This window comes from Pseudorca crassidens, chromosome 8, assembly GCF_039906515.1.
Source record: "Pseudorca crassidens isolate mPseCra1 chromosome 8, mPseCra1.hap1, whole genome shotgun sequence".
Taxonomy (NCBI): domain Eukaryota; kingdom Metazoa; phylum Chordata; class Mammalia; order Artiodactyla; family Delphinidae; genus Pseudorca; species Pseudorca crassidens.
In genome coordinates, this window is record NC_090303.1 from 75310112 (window position 1) to 75337490 (window position 27379).

Sequence of the window (27379 nt, forward strand, 5' to 3'; positions counted from 1 at the left end):
CAATCAAAAAATGGGTAGAAGATCTAAATAGACATTTCTCCAAAGAAGACATACACATGGCCAAGAGGCACATGAAAGGATGCTCAACATCACTAATTATTAGAGAAATGCAAATCAGAACTACAGTGAGATATCACCTCACACTGGTCAGAGTGACCATCATCAAAAAGTCTACAAATAATAAATGCTGGAGAGGGTGTGGAGAAAAGGGAACCCTCTTGCACTGTTGGTGGGAATGTAAATTGATACAGCCACTATGGAGAACAGTATGGAGTTTCCTTAAAAAACTAAAAATGGAGCTACCATATGATCCAGCAATCCCACTCCTGGGCATATAATGGGATCTTTTTTTAAAAAAAATTAATTTATTTGACTTATTTATTTTTGGCTGAGTTGGGTCTTTGTTGCTGTGCACATGCTTTCTCTAGTTGTGGTGAGCAGGGGCTACTCTTCGTTGCGGTGCGCAGGCTTCTCATTGCAGTGGCTTCTCTTGTTGCAGAGCACGGGATCTAGGTGCGTGGGCTTCAGTGGTTGCGGTATGCAGGCTCAATAGTTGTGGCTCACGGGCTCTAGAGCACAGGCTCTGTAGTTGTGGCGCACAGGCTTAGTTGCTCTGTGGCATGTGGGATCTTCCTGGACCAGGAATCGAACTGCGTTGGCAGGCGGATTCTCAACCACTGCGCCACCAGGGAAGCCCCGGGACCATTTTAAATGTGATTCTACTTGCAGAATATCTAATTGATTGCTACCTTACCAACTAAAGAAGCTGTTAAATAAACCAAAATTATAACATGTTTTAGATTTTGCATCTTGAAACTATCTTCCATTTCAGGTGAGGGAAATATTTTGTTGCTGACTCCATCTAAAGTTTTCTTAAATTTTATGTAATTGACACTCTTTCAAACAAGTGGTACTTTTTTTCTTAGCTTTTTCCAATTTTCTTGTTTAGTTGGAGTTTTCATCAAGGTATGGATTGTTAAATTTTTTTCCCAATAATGTGCTAAGTTATAATTATTTATGAAGCAATAATTTTTTATTATTTAATAAGCAAAAATAACCTTGTACTATTTTGAAGTGTTTTTTATGGATCCCAGCGCTGGGCTGAATTCACAGATGTTACTCAAATATACGGATTCTGGAATTGATTCTTAGAGAAAGGGATGGTCATTCTCCCTACATTTTATGCTGTGTAAATGTGATTTTGCATTCTCTCCAGATTCCTTATTCTGGGCCACTCTATAAATCTAGCAGGAGTATTATATTGTTTTGATTGCTTTCTTTTCCATTTAAATTGAGATAGAATACAATAGGGCCACTTCTTATGAAAACTGAATTTTATTTTATTTATTTTTTAAAATATTTATTGGGTTGCGCTGGTCTTAGTTGCAGCTCACCGGCTCCTTAGTTGTGGCATGCATTTGGGATCTAGTTCCCTGACCAGGGATCTAACCCGGCCCCCTGCATTGGGAGCGCGAAGTCTTAACCACTGGGCCACCAATGAATTCACTGAAAACTGAATTTTAAAACTTCATCTCTCTGTGGTTTAATCTCAAACAGAGATTTTTTTTTTAACTGGGGAGATAATGGTCAGTAAGTTTCGTTAGGCCACCATCACTGTCACCAACACAGAAACAGACTGTTTTCACTTGCTTTTGCCCATGGGTTTAGGAATGTTTGATAATTGGATGTATTAGGCAAAGTTCTGATAAGAAAAATGTATAGAGTGAGCAAAAATTTTCTACATCTTATGCTAAATGGCTTGAAATTGCACACTGGAAATTTTGACTTACCTTTTAGTCTAGTTAGGAAAAATATATTCACATACTACTAAAATTAGCTCTCTATTATATTTATGCTCATCAAGAATGAGATTTTTTTTTTCTGAGAGAAAAGTATAAATGGGCATAAATGGAAAGACTAGGTTTTAGACTGAATTTTCCCCTAATATTAGAATGAGGTTGTCTAAAGTTATGCTTTGGAACTAAGTAAAATTAATGGTTTGCCTTCATTCTTCCCTTCCATTGAGAAAAGCATAATTAATTACTCTTTCTTGCTTATACGTCAGTGAATGCCATAGGCAGCTGAGGGTCACCAGGATGGATGCCAAAAGCGCTGTGAAGTTATAACAACAGCAACAGATAGGTTGATCCACAGGAGGAATAGATTTGGTAAATTATTTGCTTTCCCTCCTCCTGACATTCTCCCATCCATTTGCTTTTCCAATGCTCACTTGCCCACTAAATTAAACACAAACAAGTCCGAGTAGGGTGACAGAGTTTCAGAGTCCTCGTTTTTGTAGGTAGTTTCCTTGATGCGAGAGTAGTAATCAGAGATGCTGTAAAATGAGGAAGAAGCAATATGCTCAGGCATTCCATCTTCTCTGAACCTTTATACAGGAAGCAGGTGATGTGTCTTTGCAAGACACTCCCTAGGTGCTTTGGGGGAATTGAAAATCACTCACATAAGGCTATAGATGTTTATAGAGTGCTTATCATGTCCTAAGCACTGTTTAAAGACCTTTATTTGCTATCACATTTGATCTTATTTTAACTCCAAAGGTAGATGTTATTACCCTTTTTGCGCATAGTGGAAGAAAATAACAATCAGTTAAGTGAGTGAAGTAGCAGGGATCTCAAACTCAGATCTGTCTGACCTCAAAGTCCTATTTTATCTGCTTCTCTTAAAAGAAGAAAAAGAAGGAGCAGAAGAAAGAAGACAGAAAGAGAGAGAGAGAGATCTGTCACAGAAGATGTCATTCTAAAAGGGGAAATGTGAAATCCAGTAACAGCTAAAGCAGAATTACTCTGAAGCTAACAAGGCTGAGGTTTCAAAGAACTTCACTTGCCTGAGCCCCTTTCAAGGCCCTGTACATAATTTTGTGTTTATAGTTTTGAAATCTTTATTCTTGAAAAGAGCTCCCCTCCCCCCCCCAAAAATTATACCCTTGAATAAGAGATATGTAGATAAAATGCTAAGGTAGTTCAGAAAAGGAAGCAGTTATTATCATTTGGCTAGGAGTTGGGCTATTCAGGGAAGGTTTTCCACAGGAAGTGGCATTTAGAATGAGGCTTCAAGACTTAAACTGTGATATGAATGATTAAGGTGGGTGAAGAAAGGTGCTGTAGGCAGAGGGAAAAACATGAGGCATGGAGCATGTGTGGAAAACAATGACTGGTTCAGCCATTCGATGACTGGAGGATGCATAAAGGATGTAATTGGATCCAAGATTGGTGCAAGTTGGTGCAGATTATGGATCTTGAGAGCCAAAGCAATAAAGGGAGGTGATAACTCAGAAAATCCTAATTGATTCTGCTACCACATGGTCTTTGAGAGCAGTGGTTCTCAAAGTGTGGTTCCTGCACCAGCATCATCTGTGTCACTTGAAAACTTGCAAGAAATGCATATTTTTGAGCCTCACTGAGTCCTACTGCCCAAGGGGTGGGAACAGTGGTCTGTGTTTTATCACACCTTCCAGGTGGTGCTGATACATGCCCATCTACTTGTGAGAACCCATATTTAAGAGAGTCTTTAGGTGTAGAGGAGTGATGTAGAAGAGTGAGGGTAGAATTCTAACTGTAAAGGCTTAGGGAATGGGTGATTCCTAAATTGAGGGGTTATATAGAACACCAATGTTGGTGGTGGGAGAGAGAAAGCAAGAACATCTGTCTAAGAGGATGGGTATATAGAGGGATTTGCCTTTGTCCTGTAGGAGTAGTTGGGGGTTTTTTTTGTTTGTTTTGTTTTGTTTCTTGAGACAGGAGGAAAGGAGATAAGTGGAGTTAAAGAGAAGTGGAGTTAAAGAGAATCATTGAGCAAAAAGCTGGAAAACTGAAGGTGTTCTTATTAGACTGCCTTAATATTTTAAGTCAACTTCCAAAATCATCGAAGTTGAGTAGTGTCAGTTCTCTGATTTTGTTCTTCTCCTTCAATAATGTGTTGACTGTTCTTTTGCATCTCCATGTAAACTTTAGAATCAGTTTGCCATATACACAAAATAACTTGCTGGGATTTTGACTGGGATTGCACTGAATCTATAGATCAAGTTGAGAAGAACCAACATCTTGACAATATTGAGTCTTCCTATCCATGAACATGGAATATCTCTCCACTTGTTTAATTTTTCTTCGATTTAATTCATCACTTTTTGTAGTTTTTCTCATCCTGATCTTGTGTATATTTTTTTAGATTTATACCTAAGTATTTCATTTTGGGGAGTGCTAATGTAAATTGTATTTTGTTTTTAATTTAAAATTCCACTTGTTCATTGCTGGTATGTAGGAAAGCAGTTGACTTATGTATATTAACCTTGTATCTTGCAATCTTCCTATAGTCACTTATTAGTTCCAGGAGTTTTAGTATTGATCCTTTTGCACTCTCTACATAGATGATAACATCATCTGCGAACAAAAACAGTTTTATTTTGTTCTTCTCAATCTGTATGCCTTTTATTTCCTTTTCTTGTCTTGCATTAGCTAAGATTAGGATGCTGAAAGCAGTTGTAAGAGGGGGCATTCTTGCCTTGATGTTGATCTTAGTGGGAAAGCTTCACATTTTTCATCATTCAGTAATAATAGCTGTAGGGTTTTTGCAGAGGTTCTTTATCAAGTTGATGACCTTTCTCTCTATTCCTACTTTGCTAAGAGTTTTTATCAGGCATTGATGGTGGATTTTGTCAAAGACTTTTTCTGCATCTGTTGATATGGCCGTATTATTTTTCTTGCCCATTGATATGATGGATTGTATTAATTGATTTTCAAATGTTGAACCAACCCTGCATATCTGGGATAAATCCCACTTGGTCATGGTGTATAATTCTCTTTATACATTGTTGGATTTCATTTGTTAATTTTTTAAAGCATTTTGCATCTATGTTCATGATCATGATCTGTAATGTCTAGTTTTGGTATTATGGCAATGCTGGTTTCATAGAATGATTTAGGATGTATCCCTTTTGCTTCTGTCTTCTGAATGAGATTGTAGAAAATTGGTAGAAATTCTACTTTAGGTGATTTGTAGAATTCACCAGTGAATCTATCTGGGATTGGTGCTTTCCAATTTGGAAGGTTATTAATTATCAATTCAATTTCTTTAAAAAGTATATGCCTATTCAGATTGTCTATTTCTTCTTATGTGTTTTGGCAGATTGTATCTTTTAAGGAATTTGTTCATTTCATCTAAGTTATCAAACTAGTGGGCATAGAGTTGTTCATAGTATTTCTTTACTATTAATAATATGTATTAAGAGATGTAGTGACTTGCCCTCTTTCATTTCTTTAAAAAAATTTTAATTGAAATATAGTTGACATACAATATTATGTAAGGTTCAGGTGTACTACATAGTGATTTGACATCTGCATACATTATGAAATGGTCACCACAATAAGTCTAGTAACCATTCAACCCCATACAAAGTTATTACAATATTAACCACATTCCTTATGCTAAATAAGGTAAATATTCTTTCATTTTGATGTTAGTAATTTGTGTCATCTCCTTATTTTCTTAGTTAGCCTGGCTAGAAACTTATAAAATGTAATGATCTTTTCAGAGAACCAGTTTTTAGTTTCATTGATTTTCCCTACCAATTTCCTATTTTCAATTGGTTTATTCTTCTGTAATTGTTATTTATTTATTTTTCTTCTGCCTAATTTGGATTTAATTTAGTCTTCTTTTTCTGGTTTCCTAAGATGGAAGCTTAGATTATTGATTTTAGATATTTCTTCTTTTTTGTATTACATATTCTTTTCTATACAAGATATTTATATTATACTACAAATATATATTTTTTGTATGAGATATATTAGATATTTCTATATTAGATATTTCTTATTTTCTATAGCATTTAATATTATAAATTTCCCTCTGTACTGCTTTTGCTGCATACCACAAAATCTGATAAATTTCTTTTTTATTTTCATTTATTTGAAATCTTTTTTCCCTTGAGATTTCTTTTTTAACCTATGTGTTTTTTAATGTCCAAGTATTTGGGGATTTTCCAGCTGTCTTTCTGTTATTGATTTCTGGTTTAATTCCATCATGGTCTGAGAGCATACATTGTATGAGTTGCATTCTCTTGAATTCGTTAAATTGTGTTTTATGACCCATAATGTGATTTATCTTGGTGAATGTTCCCTGTGAGCTTGAGAATAATGTTATTTTGCTGTTGTTGGATGAAGTAGTCTATAGGTGTTAATTATATCCAATTGACTGATGATTGTGTAGAGTTCAACTATATCCTTACTGATTTTCTAACTTCTGTGTCTGTCCATTTTTGATAGAGGAATATTGAAGTCTCCAACTTAATAGTGGATTCATCTATTTCTCTTTGCAGTTCTGTCAGTTTTTGCCTCATGTTATTTTGACACACTGTTAGGCATATACACATTAAAAATTATTATGTCTTTCTGGAGTATTGGCCCCTTTATCATTATATGGTACCCCTTATCTGATAATTTCTCTTGCTCTGATGTCTGCTCTGTGTAAAATTAGTTACTACAACTTTCTTTAATTAGTATTAACATGGTATATCTTTTTCTGTACTTTTAATCTATTTATATATGCCTTTACATTTAAAGTGGGTTTATTTCTTTAAAGTGAAATTAGGGAAAGACAAATACCATCTGGCTTCACTTATACATGAACTCTAAAAACAAAAAAATGAACAAATATAACAAAACAGAGAGCCATAGATACAGAGAATAAGTGGTTGCCAGAGGGGTGGGCACTGGGAGGATGAGAGAAATAGGTGAGAGAGAATAAAATTTTTTGTAGTTGCCCTAAAATTTGCAATAAATGTTTTCAACTAATCCAGGTTACCTTTAAACAACACTATAGTGCCTCACAGGTCTTGGAAGTATGTTATTATAACAAAATACAGTTGACCCCCTGAACAGAGTAGAGGTAGGGGGTGCCCACCCTCTGCACAGTCGAAAATATCTTCTTTGTTTATCCGGGATTGCTCTGTACACATGGTCCCTCTTTATCCGCAGTTCTGCATCATCTAATTCAACCAACTCTAGATATTGTAGCACTGTAGTGTTTACTATTGAAAATAATCTGCATGTAAGTGGACTTGCACAGTTCAAACCTGTGTTGTTCAAGGGTCAACTGTATTCCCACTTCCTCCCTCTTTGTCCCTTGTATTGTTGCTGCCATTCATTTCACTTATACAGAAGCATATATATAAATAGACATAATTGAATACATTGTTGCTATTATTATTTTGAACACACTACTACCTGTCAGATCAATTAAGAATAAGAAAAATAATATTTCTTATTTTACCTTCACTTATTCATTCTCTGATGCTCTTCCTTTCTTTACGTAGATCAGAATTTCTGGCTTAAATAATTTTCCTAAAGAACTTTTTAAAACACTTACTGCAAAGCTGATCTACTGGCATCAAATTCCCTTGATTTTTGTTTGAGAAACTCTTTATTTCTCCATTATCTTTTGAAGGATAATTTCACAAGGTACAGAATTCTAGCTTGGTGGTTCTTTTCTCTCAACACTTTAAATATTTCACTCCATTCTTTTTTTGCTTGCATGTTTTCTGAAGAATAGTTGAATTTAGTTCTTTTCTTTGTTCCTCTATAAGTAAGGTGGTTTTTTTTCCCTCTGGCTTCTTTCAAGAATTTTTCTTTATCTCTGATTTTCTGTAGTTTGAATATAATATGCCTACATGTAGTTTTTTTGGCATTTATCCTGCTTGGTGTTCTGAACTTCCTGGACCTGTGGTTTAGTTTTTGACATTAATTTGGGGAAGTTCTGAGTCATTATTGTTTCAAATATTTTTGTTCCTTTTTCTGTTTCTTCTCCTTCTGGTATTTCCATTGGCGGTATATTATACCTTTTGTAATTGTCCCACAGTTCTTGGATATTCTGTTTTTTAGTCTTTTTCTCTTTGCTTTTTGGTTTGGAGGTTTCTGTTGTCATAGCCTCAAGCTCACAGGTTTTTTTTCCTTAGCCATGTTCAGTCTGCTGTGCCCATCATAGCCATTCTTCATTCCTGTTAAAGTGTTGTTGTTGTTTTTTATCTCTTGCATTTCTTTTTTAATTTTATTAAAATTTCATTCTCTCTGCTTACACTGTCTGTTCTTGCATGTTTTCTACTTTTTCCAGTAGAGCTCTTAGCATATTATTCATAGTTGTTTTGAATTCCTAGACTGATAATCCCAACATTTCTGGCATATCTGACTCTGGTTCTGATGCTTGCTCAATCTCTTCATACTGTGTTTTTTGCCTTTTAGCGTACATTGTAATTTTTTTTTAAAGTTTTTGTGTTTTTTTTTTTGACGTGGACCATTTTTAAAGTCTTTATTGAATTTGTTACAATATTGCTTCTGTTTTTTTGTTTTGGTTTTTTGGCCACGAAGCATATGGGATCTTAGCTCCTTCACCAGGGATCGAACTTGTACCCCCTGCATTGGAAGGCGAAGTATTAACCACTGGACCGCCAGGGAATTCCCTACCTTGTGATTTTTTTGTTGAAAGGTGGGCATGACATTACTAGATAAAAGAAACTGATAATTAGGCCTTTAGTGGTGTAGGGTCTGGGGGAAAGGGAAGTGTTCTGTTGTCCTCTAATTAGGTCTCAGTCTTTTATTGAGACTGTGCCCTTGAGCAGTGAACTTCACAAGTGCTTCTCAGATTTTTCTCCCCCTTAGGTGCAACAGTACACTTATGTGGGCTGGAGTTGAGTATTCTCCTTTCTTCAATCAGTTAGGTTCTAATAAAAAACCCAGTAGGTTAGGTTCTGGTAAAATAGTTTCTCTTGAAGGAGGCCTTGTTAAGAAAAACATAATGTTCTGTAATATTATGAAATTGTGGTTTCCCACATCTTCCTGCTGGATGCACCAGAGGGTATTTCTGTGTACTTCACTGTGGGATGAACTGTGATTGAGCTCCTGGAGGTAATACTTACAAAAGTGTGGGGACCTCTCTATGAATGACCTCACTGGGAGGTTTTTACTCTCAGACTTGACCACACTGAGCCTCCAGCAATTTGTTGGTTACAGTTTAGATTTCCCTACCCTCGCTCGAGTTGCTATGGAGGTTTCTGATCATGGGTTTCTGTTCCAGTAAGTTGTGATTCTGTCTGTCTCTCCACTTGTGGTGGCAGTGATTTGCCCTGTGACTTCATTTTCTGAAGGATCTAAGAAGAGTTTTGATTTTCAGTTTGCTCAGCTTTTCACTTGTTGTTAATATAGAGTGATGACACCCAAATTCCTTATATGCTGGACCAGAAACTAGAAGCTCTTGTTTTTCAATTTTTTTTGTCCCTTTGCCTGGCACATTGCCTAGCTTACTATATGTTAAATGCATGAATGAATGAATGGATTATACCTACTTCTAGGTCATATGATTGATTACAGTAGGAATTGATTCTTAAAATGTTATTCTGAGCAACTCTCTTAAGAATGTAATTTCTACTGCTTTGCCCTTAGAACCTTTAACAACATCTTACAAACTGTAACAAGATGCCCCCCCAAAAACTTCTTGCATAGTGATTAAGAAGTTGGCTCAAGTTTAGTATGGATCTTCCTTGACTTATGATGGGGTTATGTCCTATTAAACCCATCATAAGTTGAAAATATTAAGTCAAAAATGCATTTAATACACTTAATCTACTGAACATCATAGCTTAGCCTGGCCTACCTTAAACAAGCTCAGAACACTTACGTTAGCCTACAGTTGGGCAAAGTTATCTTACACAAAGCCTATTTTATAATAAAGTGTCAAATATCTCATGTACTTTATTTAATATTATACTGAGTGAAAACAGAATGGTTGTATGGTTATGGAAAGGTTGTGAGTGTATCAGTTGTTTACCCTCATAATCACATGGCTGACTGGGAGCTGCAGCTCACTGCTGCTCTCCAGCATCATGAGAGAGTAGCATACCACATATCACTAGCCCAGGAAAAGATCAAAATTCAGAATTCAAAGTATAGTTTCTACTGAATGCATATTGCTTTTGCATCATTGTAAAGTCAGAAAATTGTAAGTCAAACCATCTTAAGTCAGGGACCATCTGTATATTATTTCTATTATCCAAAAGTCCTGCAATCTTAACTGTGGTCTAATTCATCTTCTTAAAAGAGAGAGAAAAAACATTTGAAAAGGACCTAAATGGGCATTTCTTGTTTAATTTTTAGTGAATTTCAGTGTTCTTGGTTCTATGGTGTGTCTGAGTCCATTCAGACTGCTATAACAAAATATCATAGGCTTCATGACTTATAAACAACAAAATTTATTTCTCACAATTCTGGAGTCTGGGAAGTCCAAGATCATGGCCCCACAGGTTCAGTGTCTGATGAGAGCCCACTTCATCATAGGTGTCTGTCTTCTCACTGTAACCTCACATGGTGGAAGGGACAAGGGATTTCTCTGGGGCCTCTTTTATAAGTGCACTAATCCCATTCATGCAGGCTCCACCCTCATGACCAAATCACCTCCCATTGGCCCTACCTCCTAATACTGTCACATTGGGGGTTAGGATTTCAACATATGAATTTAGGAGAGACACAAATATTCAGCCTATAGCATGGTGAAAAGATGAAAAAATCAATATTTTGTGCATAAAAATGATTCAATATTCATATTAAAACACTTTGTTCATAGAAATTACTTTAGTGAAGAGATGTCCTATTACTTTCTTGGCTCTTAATTTAGGCCTTTACTTCACAGAACCTGTGCTTTAAATTTTATTTTCAACGCATGAGAAATGTAGAAAGTATTTTATAACTTTAACTTAAAAACAGTAACTTAAAAAAACCTTATTTTTCTTTTCAGTCTCAAATAGTTTTTTCTTAAAAGCTTTTGATTTTTGCCTAAATTTTTAACATCACCTTCCCCTAACTAGAATATCTCTTCCTTTTTTTCCTTTTCTCTTTCCTCTCAAAATACAGGCTGTGATTTTAATCTGGAGCTAGGTCTTTCATGATAAACCTAGATTTAACAAAATGCCTCAGATAATATATTGTATATATTACAGTACTGGATAGTTCTCTGATTAAATAGATATTGAATCAGACTTCAAGGTCTGTTCTTTTGGGTGAGCTTATCTGCTCTCTCCATTTGTAGTCTCTTTAAAATACTAAGATGCCACAAACAATTCAAACAATATCAAGGGCTCAGATCATAGCAGCATAAGTGCCTAGTATCTATTTGATTTGTTAAACACATATGGAATTCTGTCTTATACTGGTTTTATAAGGAGCATAGTCTCAAGAACTTATTATGTTAGGAATTATGTTTTATTAATAATAAACAGATTAATAACATATAAAAGTTACAATTATTATAACTCTGGGGATCCAAATTTCATTTGATTTGGCATCTTGATTTCTGGAGACTAAAGGAGATAAAAAATAATTACAACAGGTTTCAATCTGTTGCAGTATTAAAATGGTGAATAAGACACTCTGAAAAGAATGTACTGAGACTGTTCTAGTCATGGTACAATGCAATTACAGCTAGCACCAAACTCAACACTGTTTAACTTTCCACATAACATTTTGATTTATCTTGATCCAAAGTTCTCAAAGAGGAGGTACACTGAAGTTACTAGAAAACATTGACTTGGAATTAAGATCTATCTTAAAAGCTTATTTGCGGGAAGTCCTCTGGCCTTATTCAACAGATCACTGAGAAGCCTGGAAAAACAAATCCTGGAAAAGAATTATTATGTGCCAATTATATAAACAACAGAAGACTTTGTTATGTATGAACCAATTAGATTCTGCGCTGTTGAAAACCGTGTGTGGCATAATGCAATGCCAGCAGTTCAACAATATAAGGAAACCAGAGCGATAGCTAAAAACTTTAAAGCTAAGGATTTACAAATTGCCTCTGAATCCGGTTTTATCCCAACATAAAACCTGTGTTCTCTAAACATTCAATATTTGCTTCTTAAGGAAAAGGAATGTAGTCATTTATCCTAATCATTAGAATCCTGGCTAATGATTTAAGAGTCTGAAACTCAAGGAACTTTTCATCAAAAGTGCTTGATATGACTTTAGAGCAGATCACTTCCTGCTCTTGAACTTGCCTTTGCTTCTCTTTCCTCATGCCTCATCTACACAGGGCATACTCAGATTGCTTATACAAAGCCTTACTGTTGTGTTTGGAAAATCATGATGTGTGGTGAATGTGTTTGTACAACATGGGCTGATTCAGAAATAGAAGTGTGCATATGAAATTCCACAAGATTTTTAAATTAAGAGTTGATCTGGTAATTGACCAAAATTGACTCTATCCATTTATTTATTAGATCTACTAAATAAGTTTATTCATTCATCTACCCTCCCTCCCTTCCTCCCCTCCTTCCTTCCTTCCTTCCCTCTATCTACCCACCTGCTCACCCACCTATCTGTCTGTCTGTCCATCCATCCATTCAGCCTTCCATCTGACTGTCTCTCAGTCAATCCAAATAAGTTTTTATTGAGTATTTATGTGAGCCAACCACTATGCCAGGTGATGAGAATTCAGTGGAAAACAAGATAGATTACCCTGCCCTTTTTGAACTTATATTCTTTGGGTGAATACAAGCAATAATCAAGGAAAGAATAAATAAAATAATTACCAACTGTGATTAGTAGTATGAAGAACCTCAACAGGGTGTTATGTATAACCTGTTGTTTATCTGATTTTCTCAGTTGTCTCAGAAAACAAACGTGTGAAACTCCCATTATAGGGCTCTTATGATAGACAGAAAGACAATTGTGTCACTTTTGTTTAATCAGCTTACCTAAAGGCCTAGTTTACTACCAGCTTCCTAATCAGTATTCAATAAGTTATTATTGTGGGTTTCTGTACACTCTCAAGCATTTATTGTGGTCTGTAACTAGTTCTGGTTTAGAAACTGTTACTAGTCTGTAATAAGTATAGAAAGTGAGAGTAAGCATTTAGAAATTCATTTTTATTTTCTACTTTTTAAAGTACTGATGGTGGATTGGAAACTAAAACACAAAGCAAAACTGTCCTTTACCACAAATAGTGTAAAAAGCACGATTTACAAGACCATTTGTTCAGCTCTCTTGTAAAAAGGCCAAATGATAAAAAAGAAATAGCAATAATGTAAGGGGAAAGAAAGAAACATTCAGTGCCACTAAATGTCGAGCGCTTTATTCAGGGTTTAGTTAATGACTGCAGAAATGTTCTGTCCCACTCACAGCATCTTCCTCTAAGAGCTGGGTCTGGGCTGGCATCAGAACACAGAGTCAGCTCCCTGTGGGGCACATGAGGCACCTCTTCTCTCCTTGCAGTGCACAGCCTTCTCACTTCCGTGCTGTGTTCTTACAGTCTTTAAGGAACAAGACTAGTTTTTTCTTTTCCTTAATATCCCTTTTGCTTCCTAAAATTCTCTTCTTGCCTATCAGAATGGATATAAAAAGTTGATTTGACAACTGTCCATGTGCTTATCCACTGAGGAGTGGTAAGGCCCAACCTGCCTTCTGTGAGAATGTGAACTTATTCTTTATTTTAGGCCTAAACTTGATGCTCGCTTATTTTACTATGGCAGTATCTAAATATTAGAACCGTTGCAGATTTATTAATTTTCAAACTCATATTCATGTTTGGAACTAGATCAAGCTACAGGTCTCTGCTTCTGGCTTGAGCCCATTCTCAAAAATTAGTGCATTAACAGGGAGATCAGCTCGGTGCTTTGTGACAGCCTGGAGGGGTGGGATACGGAGGGTGGGAGGGAGGGAGACGCAAGAGGGAAGAGATGTGGGAACATATGTATATGTATAACTGATTCACTTTGTTATAAAGCAGAAACTAACACACCATTGTAAAGCAATTATACCCCAATAAACATGTTAAAAAAAAATTAGTGCATTAAGACACTGTATCTTTGTTTTCTTCCATGCAAAATGGGCATTTTCAACCTTTTTGCTGTTAGTAAAGGTCAGTAATAAATGAACCCAGCATCAGGGGTCCAATCTGTTATGGCCAGTTTCTATATTGTCTTCCAGGGTTGCTCTGTTCCAGATCAATTTTGGTCAGAATTTGAAGTGTGCAAAAAGGTTTGAATGAATAAGTGAAACTTCCCCTGGTGATGATTTAAAAAACAACAACAGCAACAAGAAAACGGTTCCAGTGGGGTTTTTTATTAATGTATAATATCAGATTACATTTATGGTATTGTATCTATCTGTCACAGGAGTAATTCCATCACTGATATTCTAGGTGGGCCTCTTGGGAAGAACTGGATCAGGGAAGAGCACTTTGTTACTGGCTTTTTTGAGACTGCTGAACACCAAAGGAGAAATCCAGATAGATGGTGTGTCTTGGGATTCAGTAACTTTGCAACAGTGGAGGAAAGCCTTTGGAGTCCTACCACAGGTAAGCCAGAAAGACTTAGCTAGTAAAAAAAATGACTAAGTACAGTGTTCCCTTTATTTGACACTTGCACTCAAGAAATTCACATTTCCCTGCAAAATATATTCCCTATGTATCGCTGTCTTTTTTTTTTCTGCAATGCAGCCTTTTCATAGGGAGAGAAACTACTTCTAGAAGTTTGGGATTCTCTGACATACAGTTATCGAACTATTAATAGTTTTGATAGCTTTTTCCGGAAGACGTAAACCACAGCAGGAGCATGGGGCTTTTGTTTTTATCAACTTTTTGTTTCTGCTTCAGTGGTCTGAGCTCCAAGTTAGCAATCACAGCAGGTTGAGAAATGCTTTGCAAGATATAAAAGATGCTGCTGAAATAACAAACACTTGGAAGCATGAAGTAGTGGAATTGAAAATAAAAAGTGTAATGATTGGTTTTTTGTTCTTTGAAAAGAATGAACCATGTCAGAGTAATCTGTAGCTTTTTTTTTTTTAATGTCACTCTTTGATTTGGGTCACAAAGGATCTTCATTCTCACTGGCTTAGTATCATTCTATCTGTGTTATTGTGCAAGAGGACTTTTTAATTATGAGAGAAATAGCAACAGTTCCATTTTTAAATGATCTTAATGGAAACTAAAGAATGTCTTTACTGGGACCAAATCTGAAAGGCATGGGCTGTATATCTACTGGTGTTTGTTCTCATCTCTATGGATATAGTTGCTGGTTTAATATCTTTGTTCCCCTTATACTAATGAGCACTGAATCCTTTCTACTACCATGGTCCTAACAATTCTCTACTTTTAACACAAAATTAAAATGCCAGGAGCATCTCCAGGTAGATGCTACAGGCTACAAATCTAGCCTGAGAAAACAGCTTGTATGTCTTGATAGATTACCTCTGTGGAACATTTGCTCCTTTCATCTAGTGAGGCACTAAATATTGTAACTGCTAGACTGATGCTTTTAATTCATTTGTCTAAACTTTGTCATGTTGCCAGAAGCTTCATCAAAAGCTTTTTCAAAAGTTCAGCTTTGGTTGAACTTTTGAAAAACAGTATTGTTTCTTCAGAAAGAAAAAAGGGATTGTCAGAGGGTCTGAAGATAAAGAAACACTGGGAATACAAGTATCCCGAGGTGACAACATTAGGCAAGATAACAATGTTGAAGAGCATGGGATAGAATTTGGTTTTCCGAGATGCACTGCCGTTCAGTTGACTCTATTTTCTGATCCCATTTTAAACTACAGTAGTGAAACTTTTGTTCTTTTTTGTTGTTCTTGTTTATACAAATCCGCCCATTAGAATAAGCAAAGCTCTAAGAAATAATTTCAGTTTCATTGAGAATCCTTTAGTTTATCTGCCATGTGATGAAAAGATTTTTGTTTTATTGTATGTTCTACTTAGGAACCCAAATATGCAAAACGTAGAGGAAAACCAAGTAGCTAGAATTATGAAAATTCTTTATCTTGCCTCTCTGCCAACATGAATCTTCCAAACTTGCCTTTTCCCTCTTCTATGGCATCAAGTTTTTTATAAACTAAACAAGAAATACTTTGAGCTACGCCTTTAAAACTGTGTAATCGTGCTAATAAAAATGCTTCTCATTGTACATGTTTATGACCCTGGTTTCTGGGACTGTCTTCCGGTATCACAAGGATGTCTGTAGACAGAAGGTACTATTTCTTGTACAGTGACATCTTGAGAACGTTAAGTGAATGCCCAAGAAAGAGAGAAAGAGGGTAAACTCCTCAGACCTTTTTAACATCCAAACCAAGAGTTGCTTTTATTTTCCCAACTTTCCTTTGAAAGTTCAAATTAAGTAATTTTTTTCCTTTTCTGGAGTTTGATCTTTAAAAAGCAGAAAGAAGAAATTAAAAATCCAGGAACTATTTTTGTTTGCTTTTCCATCTTTTGTTTTCCCTTCCATCTTTCTGACCTTGCAAGAGTTTCCCCAAGACCTCTGACATTGAGATAGCAGAGATCTCTAGGTCAATTAATCACTTGTTTTCAGACACATGAAACAGGAACTTTGAACAAGAAACTTCCCTCTCCCTCATAGTGATCTCGAGACGTCAGCTGTGGAATCACAAGATGTCATTAGTTTCGGCAAATTCTTGCAGTTTGTGTGTGTGTGTGTGTGTGTGTGTGTGTGTGTGTGTATTTGTGTGTTCTTCCCTCCTGCAGCTAGAAAGCAATCTTAGAGAAGGTACCAGTGTGGAAAACAGGACATTGTGTACATTTCAAGGTGGAGCCTTCTTTAATTTGTTCTACTCTACCTCTCAGCTCTGAGAGCGTGGACAAGATGGTGAGGCCTATAGTCAGAGTCCCATTGGCTTAGGCAATTGAACACCAAGACTTAAAATTGTTCATTCGCCTTGAATCTTGTTAATCACTTAATTCATGAAAAACAGAAAAATAAGTTTAAATTTATTTTAAAGCCTCAATTACAAATTTGAAAGGCTGCAAACTATAATTGGGGAATGACTAGGCCTATTCCTGCAATAAGACTTTATGATCTGAAAATAATCCATACCTGCATACGACTTCCCCCAGAGCTGGAGCCTCTTTTGCTATCAGGGATATCAGATAGGGCCAAGTCATGTATCTGTAGAGCTGAACAATGAAACTGTGAGTGCAGCAGTTCACATTCAATTTCACAATAATTAACAATTTAATAATTAGTTATTAAACTACTTCCATATGCTTTAAATGATAATACGTACCATAGGTTCCATACTTATGTAAAAGATACTGAGGTCCCAATCCCACCCATGAGCTTTCAGTGGGAGCTCATCGCCTTAAGTCAGCGATCAGAGGAAGAAGCCAAAATGATAAATTAAGCATAGGTGATTAAGTATAGTGTTGGAGTGCCGTGGGTAATGATGAGCAAGAATCCAGCTCCACGCTCCGTCATTGCTACTTCCACCACAGAACTGTAGCCTTCCTTCTTTTACCCCCACTGCTGTGCTTTTCTCACCTTATTCTTTGGAATTCTCTATTACATGTTGCACACAGATTAAACTTTTTACAGTAGCTTTCCAACTCTGTGATTTGCCAAGTCAAAAACCTTCTAAGACACCCCTTTCTTCACTGAATAACATCCAGATTCTTCCATTTGTGGGTTAGGTCCCTGATAATCTGGTCCCAACGCAACCTGTCCAGTCAGATCCACCACTCCTCATACCTGGGCACCTTTAAGTTTCAGTCAAGCTGGACTTACTGTGCCGTGAGATATACCTCACTTTTCTCGCTCATTTCCTCTGTCCACGCACTTCCTCTGTCTGAGATGATCTTCCTTCACTGGAGTCACTTTGGCATCTCAGACGTTAAACTCTGCCAGATGGCCTCTTCTGACTCCCTTTCCCTGTTAACCTTGACTCTAACCCCAGCTCTCCACTCCCACATCCCAGTCCCAGATGGGATCTAGAACTTTGTTTACAAATCTCTCCTGGTACTTCTCTATGTCTTATATTGGAATTATCTGTGTATTTATTTAATTTCCACTCAGTATTATAAACACTTTGTAGACATTACTAGTTAAGGAAGCAAGACGTAAAGACAAAATCATCAACAATCAAAGAAATCTAGCAAGAAGAATAGAGTAGCAATGCTAAATTAAACATAGATTTTTTTTTTCCCTTACTGATTTTTCTGTGTCTTATATAGCACATACAGTAGGTTACATGGTAGGAATTCAAGATGTATATTTTTCTGCTGAGTCACTAAATGCTTGCTCTCTTTTACAAGAGGCTGTGGTTCTACCAGTGTCTGGGTTTTCTTGCCATATAAACTTATGCAATTTATTTAATTTCTCCGAGCCTCAATTTCCTTGTCTGTAAAATGTGTATAATGGTAGTAACTACTTCATTGGGGTTTTATGAGGATTAAATGAGTAAAGGAATAAATAACTGGAAGTACTTAAAATACTCCCTGGCATGTAGCAATTACAACACACTGTGTTATGCTGGTTGTTACTATTTTTTAGAGTTCCTTAAGGGTAGAGGAGCATGTCTCTTTCATCTTTGTATTGACAAATGAGTATTGACAGTTTCACAAAGAAGATGATGATGGAGGTGGGCCTTAAAGGGTCATAAAATGTGTAGGTTTTAGAAGGGTTGGGGGCAGGGAGCTGTGGAGAGGATATTCTAGGATCCTAGACATGGATATTGTAAACAGCTACAGAGGTGGAACTAGAAAGAGCTGTGGGGGCAAAATGGGCAGAGGAGGCCACCTGTTACGGAGCGTTAGGAGAAAGAGGGAAAGACTTCACTAGTACTAAAGTGGTCGAGGAGTGGGTTGAGTCTTCTTGAGCTGGAAGGAGGGTAGGAAAAGAGCAGCCAAAGGGTATGCTGCGGCTGGCTGTGTGTGGACAGAGGACTTCAGCAGGCAGGATGGGAAGCAGGGAGATGGGCTCAGAAACTCTCTAGCTGTGATGTGGTGAGAGCCTGGACTAAAGTGAAGAGGGCAGTGGGCATTGGGCGTGGAGTGCCGAATTCAAGGGAGAAACGAAAAATAACTAGTATGGACATTAGTGCAACACAATTGTACTATTTCTGAGCCTAACCATTTGAAATTTGTGATAATTTGGCCAGATCTGAAAATCATTTTTTAATGCTATTTCTGAGAAAGTGTGTATTAAAACGTAGTGTAAAAGGTCGTGAAACATTAAATGTCTTTACAGAAACAAAAATCTGAACACGTTACATGCAGTCAATTTACCTACAAATAAATGATACGTACATCAAAATTTTAAAGTTATTCTCAAGTTGTTATCAAGCTTAAACATTTTTGACTCATAAAATTCACCTTGTTTTTCTTCCTAGATGTTCCTAAAAGCAAAGCAGCATTTACTTTTAGACATTCTGTAATCCAACCTTAGGATCTCGATTTGTTCATATTGATGAATTTTTATTGTACAAATTCAATGTATAATAAAGTTTTGCAAACATTGCCAAAAGGCAAGATCACAGATACTTTGTTGCTTATAAACATTTGGGCCACATTTTAATAAAACTATACACTGTATATGTATGTATATACATATTGTGTATATATATATATTTTTCCCACCCTTCTGAGCCAAAACAAAGCAACACTATATACTTAAGGATAAGGAGTCATTCCTCCCACTTATTTAATTTATACTACACTCAATAACCGCAGAAGACAAATGCTTTTTTGTTTTTCATCTGACCTCCAAGGCTAAAGCATAATGCCTGTTGCTGTGATGCGTGGCCAGCCCTGAACGCCCCACACAGGCTCAGCCATCGCCACTGACCTGAGCGGTTGAGGAGTCAGCTTCAGGGAAGAGATGAGTCAGGTGGCGAACAATGGTGCTCTCTTTGTTCTTCCTTGAGCCCCAAGAATTGTTTTTGTAGCATACATACGTGATGACATTACATAAATATCAAATATTTGCACATCCTAATTTTCCCACCGGTGAACAGTTTCTTGAAAGAGAGGTAGAAGATCATTGTGATATATAATTTCCAGCGTATTTTTTGCTGCACAATCAGACTGTGCCTCCTTGGCCAAACCATATAACTTCTTAGGACCCTGGCTGTTTCATCTGTACACCAGGAAAAGGACGAAGGTGACCTCCAAGGACCTCTCAGCTTTAGAGATGAGTTTGTAGAAACACTGTTCCCAGTAGTATAGAAAACAATGGGACACCCACTGGCACCCCTCAAAGCAAATGAGTGCCAGGTGCTATTTGTCAGACAAGAATGGAATGTTTGATTAGTTGTATGAAACTGAATTTTAACTGAACCAGTTCCTTCACTTAATTTTTCTTTAAAGTTAAAATTAAAGTATTATTTTAATGCTAGACAATAAACTGTAAACAAAAGACCTATAGAATTTCGGAATGGTATCAAATCCACTGCATCTAAAATTTTTGGATGTCTAGTTTCAACAAAAACTTTCTTCCAGTGTAATTTTGAATATGTATCTATTTTAAATAAAATTAATATATAGTATATTGCCATACATTTATTACATATAAATTATCAGGCTACTGTGAAAAAAGTTAGGCATACCATTTCTCAAGCAATTACAAACATCAAGGTTTTAATGGGCTGTTAGTACTATTCATTTAAACACTCTGGGTTGTGGTAGCTATTCTTTCAAAAGGAAGAAAAATAGTATGTGCTGAACTGTGACTATGATGTTTCATAGTTTTACTTCTTATGTTCACATCAGCCCATTTATTTATTCAGGCAGTGTTTACTGAGCATATACTATGTAAAGCCTGTGTGCTAATGACAGGGTACACAGCAAAGTTATGGTCTAGGAGAGGAGATAGACATTAAAAACAAAATGCTCATAAATGCATATGTAATTTTAATATTCACTATAAGCCGTATCCTACTGGACGACCTTATTCGATGTTAAGAAGCAAGAGAGATTCTCTGAGGAAGTGACATTGAACTTGAGACCTGAAGGATGTAGTTGGCCATAGGAAGAAGGTAGGGGATGAGATTCCCAGGCAGGGAGGATAGAATGTGTGAAGTGAACTGAGGAAGTAAAAGAAACCCAGGTGGCTGGAGGCTGGAGTGAAAAAGGGAGTGGAGTAGCCAGGGACACTAAATGAGACAGACGAAGTGCAAGAGGTTGCATCATGCAGGGTCTGTAGGCCATCTTATGGGTTTTACATTTTACTCTGAATGTAATGGAAGGCCGCTGACAGTTTTTTTAAAAGGTTAATGACATGATGCAACTTACACTTGTGGTGATTACTTTGGTTGCTAAATGAGAGTGGACTGGGAGGGAGGCAAGAGTGAAAGGAAGGAAACCAATTAGGAGGTTCTTACAGCGTTCAGAGAAAGATACCGGTGGCTTGAACTATGTGGTGGCCATAGAGATAGAGAAACAAATGGATTTGAGATACATTGGGGAAAACAATCCACAGGACTGATGATTGGTTCCTTTTGGGAGGATCAGGAAGAAAGAAAAGTCATAGATGACTCCAAGGTTTGTGGATTGATAAAACGAAGGTGCCATCTATCAAAATGGGAAAGCCCGAAGTGAGAGAAGATTTGAGAAGAAAGGTAGCATCTCCCCATTTTACAATAACACTAAGGCTCAAAGATATTGGGTTCCTGTTCACAGGTATACCTACCAGGCCAGAGCTGCATTGCCACAGCATCTTAGGAAGGCACCTTGCCTTTATAACTTCTGCGTCTGCTTTGATGTTATGACACCTTTGGCCTCTACACAGTCCTCCAGAATAATGGCCTTTTCCATTTGGCCAAAGTAAAATTTCCTATTGTGCTCTTCCATTGGATGTGTTAAGTCTCTTTGAAAGTTACAAGGACACTGTAACCCATATAAAAACCTTCAAGTCAGATCCTGAATAGGAACAGGAAGCTGAAATCTCCACTCCCAGTGCAGGAACTGAGCCCGTGACCAGAGGGATGGATAGCAGTGCTTGGATTATGACTATGCTGCTGAGCACTGATGGGCTTTTTATGGACCCAATGGGCTGCACCTGCTCAACCTTTAATCTTTCTTGAGCTCCAGATAGGAATAAAAACTGGTCTGCCCAGGACTTGAGGCATTTTGCTATGGTTATGAGGAGCACAGGTTTGGAGACAAACACTATTAGGTTTGAATTCCAGCTCCATAACTACTAGCTAAGTAACCCTGGGCAAGTCACTTAACTTCTCCCAGCTGTGATTTCTTCATGTACAATAAGATCTATTTCATTAGGCTGATATGAAGATAAAAAGATATAACACATGTAAGGAGCCTTGCCAGGCACACGGTAAGCCTGCCATAGACCGGAGCTCTGTGTTCTGGCCTCTGAGTTCCCGGTGGAGATAACTTCAGTGAAGTAATACATTGGCTTATACTTGGTAAACCCTCACAGTTGTTATTTCCTATGTTTCTCAATAATGCTAGAAGCTTTTATATAAAGAAACATAATATTAAAAGAAAACATGTGAAAAACAGTAAATGGCAAAATTCCATTGGCAAGCCTTTGAACTTTAGATACCAAATAAACCTAATTGCTTCAATAATACATTGACTGGCGTTCTCAGAGCCGCTTCTTATTTAATTCTCTTTAGTTTATCAGAATCTCCTGATAGCACACTTTGTCTGCTCTCTTTAGCTTATTTGGACATTACTTTCATTTACCTGGAAGCTTGGAGGAGGATGTACAAATATATCCATCATCTCTTATGAGTCATATATTTGTCTCTTATATTCACTTCTGTAAAGCAGTGGAAGCATCCCTTAGGAACGTGATTTGATGCAGATTAAGAAATACCAGCATAAGTCTTGTTGCCTTCTCCAGAGGGTTCCTGTGATATTTGGCCACAAGACTTTGTTCTTTAAGCCATAAATTATGCCCCGGGGACTGAGGTTTCTAATGTGACTGTCCTTGAACTTGGCTGCCATGGTGAGGATACTCTCCTTCTGCCTGAGAGGCACAGACACCATTCATCTGGGGCTGACTTACCTTGTGCAGTTCCTCACAGACCAGTTGGGCACTGAGCATTCTCTCTTAGCCTAAGGCAATTAATGAAAACTAAAGCTTCAAAGAATTTAGTTCTCAATTCTCCTGACTGGATGTTATTAACCAAAGGCAAAAGAAAAATGGTAAAGAAAAAAATTTTCTGAATGTTACATCAAAAGTATTTTTCAGTTCACCCATGTGTACAGAGAGAGAGAGACCTAAATATTACCTTTATTGTTGCATCAGCATTTCCCAGTGAGACAGTGATTTTCTTTAAAAAAAATTTTTTATTCATATAGGCAGACCTAAGTAGACAGTGATGTAGCAAGTAGGGGGGATAGTTCTGCAATGCTCCTTACAGGAAATTTGATTGTCATTTTGCTACCTCAGCAGGATCCAGCTCATCTGCCTCCCTTCCCTTCTGTGTCATACATTCAGTTAAACAAATATTTGATTCTCATTCTTTCACTGATTTCTAAGTCGTGACACTTTCCTGTGTCTGTCTGGTTGTATAAGTAGAAGTGTGCCTTGGTTTATAGACCCTATGAATATATGTGTTTGAGTGTCTGTAAATTCATAGAGTTTCAGAATCCCTGAGGAAGCTAGGATCATAAAAGAAATCCAGGGAAAATACATGAACAAAATAGGAATTTCTTCTAACAAGTTAATTATAACTCATAAACTTATAATTTTTAACTTTAATTTTATATTTGTTCATAGTAAGGAATATTACTAGGAATAAAAAAAATTAATTTCCCACAACTTATAGTGATCTCAGTTTCTTTATTCTAAGGACATTGTGATTAGATAAGCGTTAACAAGGGGCTTCAAATGTAGCTGTAATATTTTATTTCTTAAAAATATACAAAGCAAATATGATAAAAATTTAAGAAAACTGGATGGTAAGTACATGGATGTTTATTGTGCTATTTCTTTAAATATTTTTTTCTGTTTGGAATATTTCACAATAAAATGAGGGACATATACAAAGTTTTTTAGGTTATTCATGCTTTCCTCTTTTTTTATTGATATAGAAAGTATTCATCTTTTATGGCACATTTAGAAAAAACCTGGATCCTTATGGGCAGTGGAGTGATCAAGAAATATGGAAAGTTGCTGATGAGGTAAGGATGCTCACTGAAGTAATTCTGAAAAAGGTTGCTCATACACACGAGTGGTTATCACAGCTGAGATGATTTTATACACTTTTGTGCATGTATGTGCATGTGTGTGTGGATAACTTTAAAATGGAAAACTCTAATACACCTCGAGCACCAAGTGTTTTGGATTAGACCTAGCCCTTTCCTCAGTAGTAAGTTTCCAACTCTCAGGCCCCAGAGATAGTATACTCTGGCCTTCTTCCCAAATGCGCATCCCTGAGACATGAACTAGGAGAGACCCAGACACCTACAGCACACCAGGATTATTCCCGATACAGAGGAGCATCTGTCCACACCATCTCATCTACTCCCTGTCTAGGTTCTGAAACTTTCCCAGCATAAGAAGGAGGCTTTGGTTTGCCATGATATACTTCTCTGGGAAGCATAGGTTTAGCACAAAAGGTTAATGATCATCCTAGAACACCTGAAGATGGCTACAGTCTTCTCTGGAAGTCACCAGAAATCAACCGCCTTCAGAGGCTTTGGCTGTGAGCACCTCCAGCCAAAATACCACATGACGTAGATGTGGCAGACTCTATTCCCTGAGGTCATTAGGACACCGTAGGAAATACATGGATTAAAATGGAATCTAAATTCCTAAATAATACCCTGTATTTACCCACCAGGTGGTTAAGGAATTTAGGGCTGGGGGAGAGCTAGAGTGGGATTCTTGGTTCCCTTAACCGACACCCTAGCTGTTAACTGATAATCCTTGAAATACAGGCATTATATTTAAGAAAAGGAGAACATAAATTGTTCCAGTTTACTAAACTTGAGGTTTATGTCCAAAGCTCTGGATGGTGGCAGACTACAATTATGGGACCTAAGAACATTGAGATGCAAAGGTCTTCTCAGAGAACAGCTTTATTCCACTGTCTCTGACATATTTGGTCCTTGTTGTAAAGCCCAGTTCGGTTTATCCCAAATGTTCTTTCCTTGGCTTCCTCCCTTCAGAGTAGATCTTGACAGAAGCTTTGAAATGCCTGTGAGTGTTAAACACTTACCCATTGAGTGTCTAACCTTAACATGCCCCTAATAAAATGCACTTAGATTAACCGTCTTCATTATCAAAGTTTCCTTATTACCGAACAAACAGGAGTTTTAAAGAAAACATTAACTAAATTGCAAGTGACACGTTTTAAGGTCTTTGATGTGACTTCAGAGAATGAACTATAGGAACACAGTGTGGTGGGAGAGAAACTTTGAAAGGAAGACATTAGACTTTATAAAATCTGCAAGTATTGCCAAGTCACAATAAAGTTTACAGGAAATCAGGATCATAAAAATAATCTAAAATTTTAGAAGACATGGTTAAGATTTTAAATGCCAATATGTGCAGAAATTTTGCCTGTTTAGATTTTTATTTGATCAACTCATACTTAGGTATATCTTTTTTTTTCTTTTAATTAATTATTTATTTATTTTTGGCTGTGTTGGGTCTTCGTTTCTGTGCGAGGGCTTTCTCTAGTTGCGGCAAGCGGGGACCACTCCATCGCGGTGCACGGGCCTCTCACTATCGCGGCCTCTCCCGTTGCGGAGCACAGGCTCCGGACGCGCAGGCTCAGCGGCCATGGCTCACGGGCCTAGTTGCTCTGCGGCATGTGGGATCTTCCCAGACCAGGGCTCGAACCCGTGTCCCTTGCATTGGCAGGCAGATTCTCAACCACTGCGCCACCAGGGAAGCCCCCTAGGTATATCTTTTTTACTGATCCTTTTAAAAATAATTTACTGTTCAAAAACAGAGATGGGTTGCTGTCCTTACAGTTATGCCATGTGTTTGAGTAGCAGTGATAAATTTTTGTTGAGGAGGCCTTAGAATGGAGCACAGACAAAAAAGCAACATCCCAGAGAAGCAGAAAAGGCATTGATTTACAAGTTTTGGGGTCTGGACTTTAGTCCTATATGGTTGATCATATACTTTGCCCAAACAGGACCATTTAGGGAGGGGTCAGTTTCTCACCTGGACAGGATAATGGGACAAAAGGTGTAAACCAGGATTGGCCAGGGCAAACTGGGATTGAATTTCATTTCATCTAAGTCCTCTCTGTGACCTTGGTATGACTTGTTTCTCTAGAGGGAAATGAATTGAGTAACAGCAGAGAGCCAAACACTTGAATCTTATCCCAATTCTTTGTAATTCCCCTTTCCCTGAAACGGAAATCAAAAGTGTGCACGATGACAATGTCAGGCCAAGAAACACTCTATTCCTACCTTGGATTGGGCCCTGCACTCCAGTGTGAAACCTTATCTTTGCAGATCTGGACTGAATTGTGTGAAGCCATGAGGAACATGATTAGTTACAAGCTCTAAGACTTGGAAACAAAACTGGCCAAAGCAGCTTCCTTACCCTTTGTGCCCTAGGCCCGTACCTTCATCTTGGCACTGTATGCCTTATAATTCTATGGATGAATTTAAAGCAAGTCCAAGGGAGGGAAAGAGTTTCTAAGACCCAGAACTACAGAGATCTAATTTTCCCCTTCACAAACAACTCAGGACCAGATAGCTCCTCCACAGGAGCACTGACTTTACCAGCTGTGTAGACCAAAGAGAATCTCAAAGGAGGCTGAATCTTAAGGAAACAAAAAGATGACCCTAACATTGTGGTCTAATAAATTGGTAGCATTGCTGTACATTTTCAGGCTAATATGTATAATGGGCCCAGCCTAAGGCCTGCCACATAATAGGTACTAAGTAAATGTTAGCTATTATAATCATGTTTTCATGAGGTCTTTACCTGGCCGTCTCTTAAATGTTGTTGCTTGTCAGAATCTAATTGTTTTCTTACTTTACTTACTCTTCCTGGGAAATATCATGCATCCTCTTAGCTCTAACTAATACTTCTGTGCTGATGACTCCCAAATCCACCTGTCCCCAGAGCTCCCGACCTGACATCTCAGCATGGACAGGCATCTTATGTCCATAAGTGAGTCTCTTAGCTGCCCCACCCACACAAGTGTCCTGCGTTTCCAATTCCAGTGGATGGCATCACCAGCTTCTCGTTGCCCAAAGCCAAGACCTGGGTCTCATCCTTGACTCCCAGTTTCTCCACCTGTCTTCACATACCAAGCCCTGTCAAGACTGTCTCCTGCAAAAATCTAGGATATACTCACTTTTCTCCATCCCCATCTCACACCACTACTAATTCTCATGTGGATTTTAGAAACAGGCTCCTGTCCGGTGTCTCTCTTACCGGCTCCCTACAGTTCATTCTGTTCTTTGCAGCCTTGCATCTGAGCACTTGTTTCTCCCCTTCTAAGGCTCCGTATTGCCTGTTGGACAAAGTCCACACTGCTCAAGGTGGCTTGTAACGTCCTTCATGATTTCATCTTTGCCTGCCTCTCTAAACTCCCTCCCCAACTGCCTCTGCTTGCCAGGATCCAGCTACACTGAATTCCTTTGTTTCCTCTAAGGT

General features: G+C 37.5%; 1 protein-coding gene across 1 annotated transcript in view; it reads left to right on the plus strand.

Annotated features, from left to right (window-relative positions):
* The window catches only part of CFTR (CF transmembrane conductance regulator), a 367232-nt gene that overhangs the window by 327766 nt on the left and 12087 nt on the right, over positions 1 to 27379 (plus strand). The window contains exons 25-26 of the mRNA XM_067746815.1: positions 14197 to 14352; positions 23842 to 23931. Coding sequence (XP_067602916.1) covers positions 14197 to 14352; positions 23842 to 23931 — 246 coding nt within the window. The remainder of the gene's footprint in view (positions 1 to 14196; positions 14353 to 23841; positions 23932 to 27379) is intronic.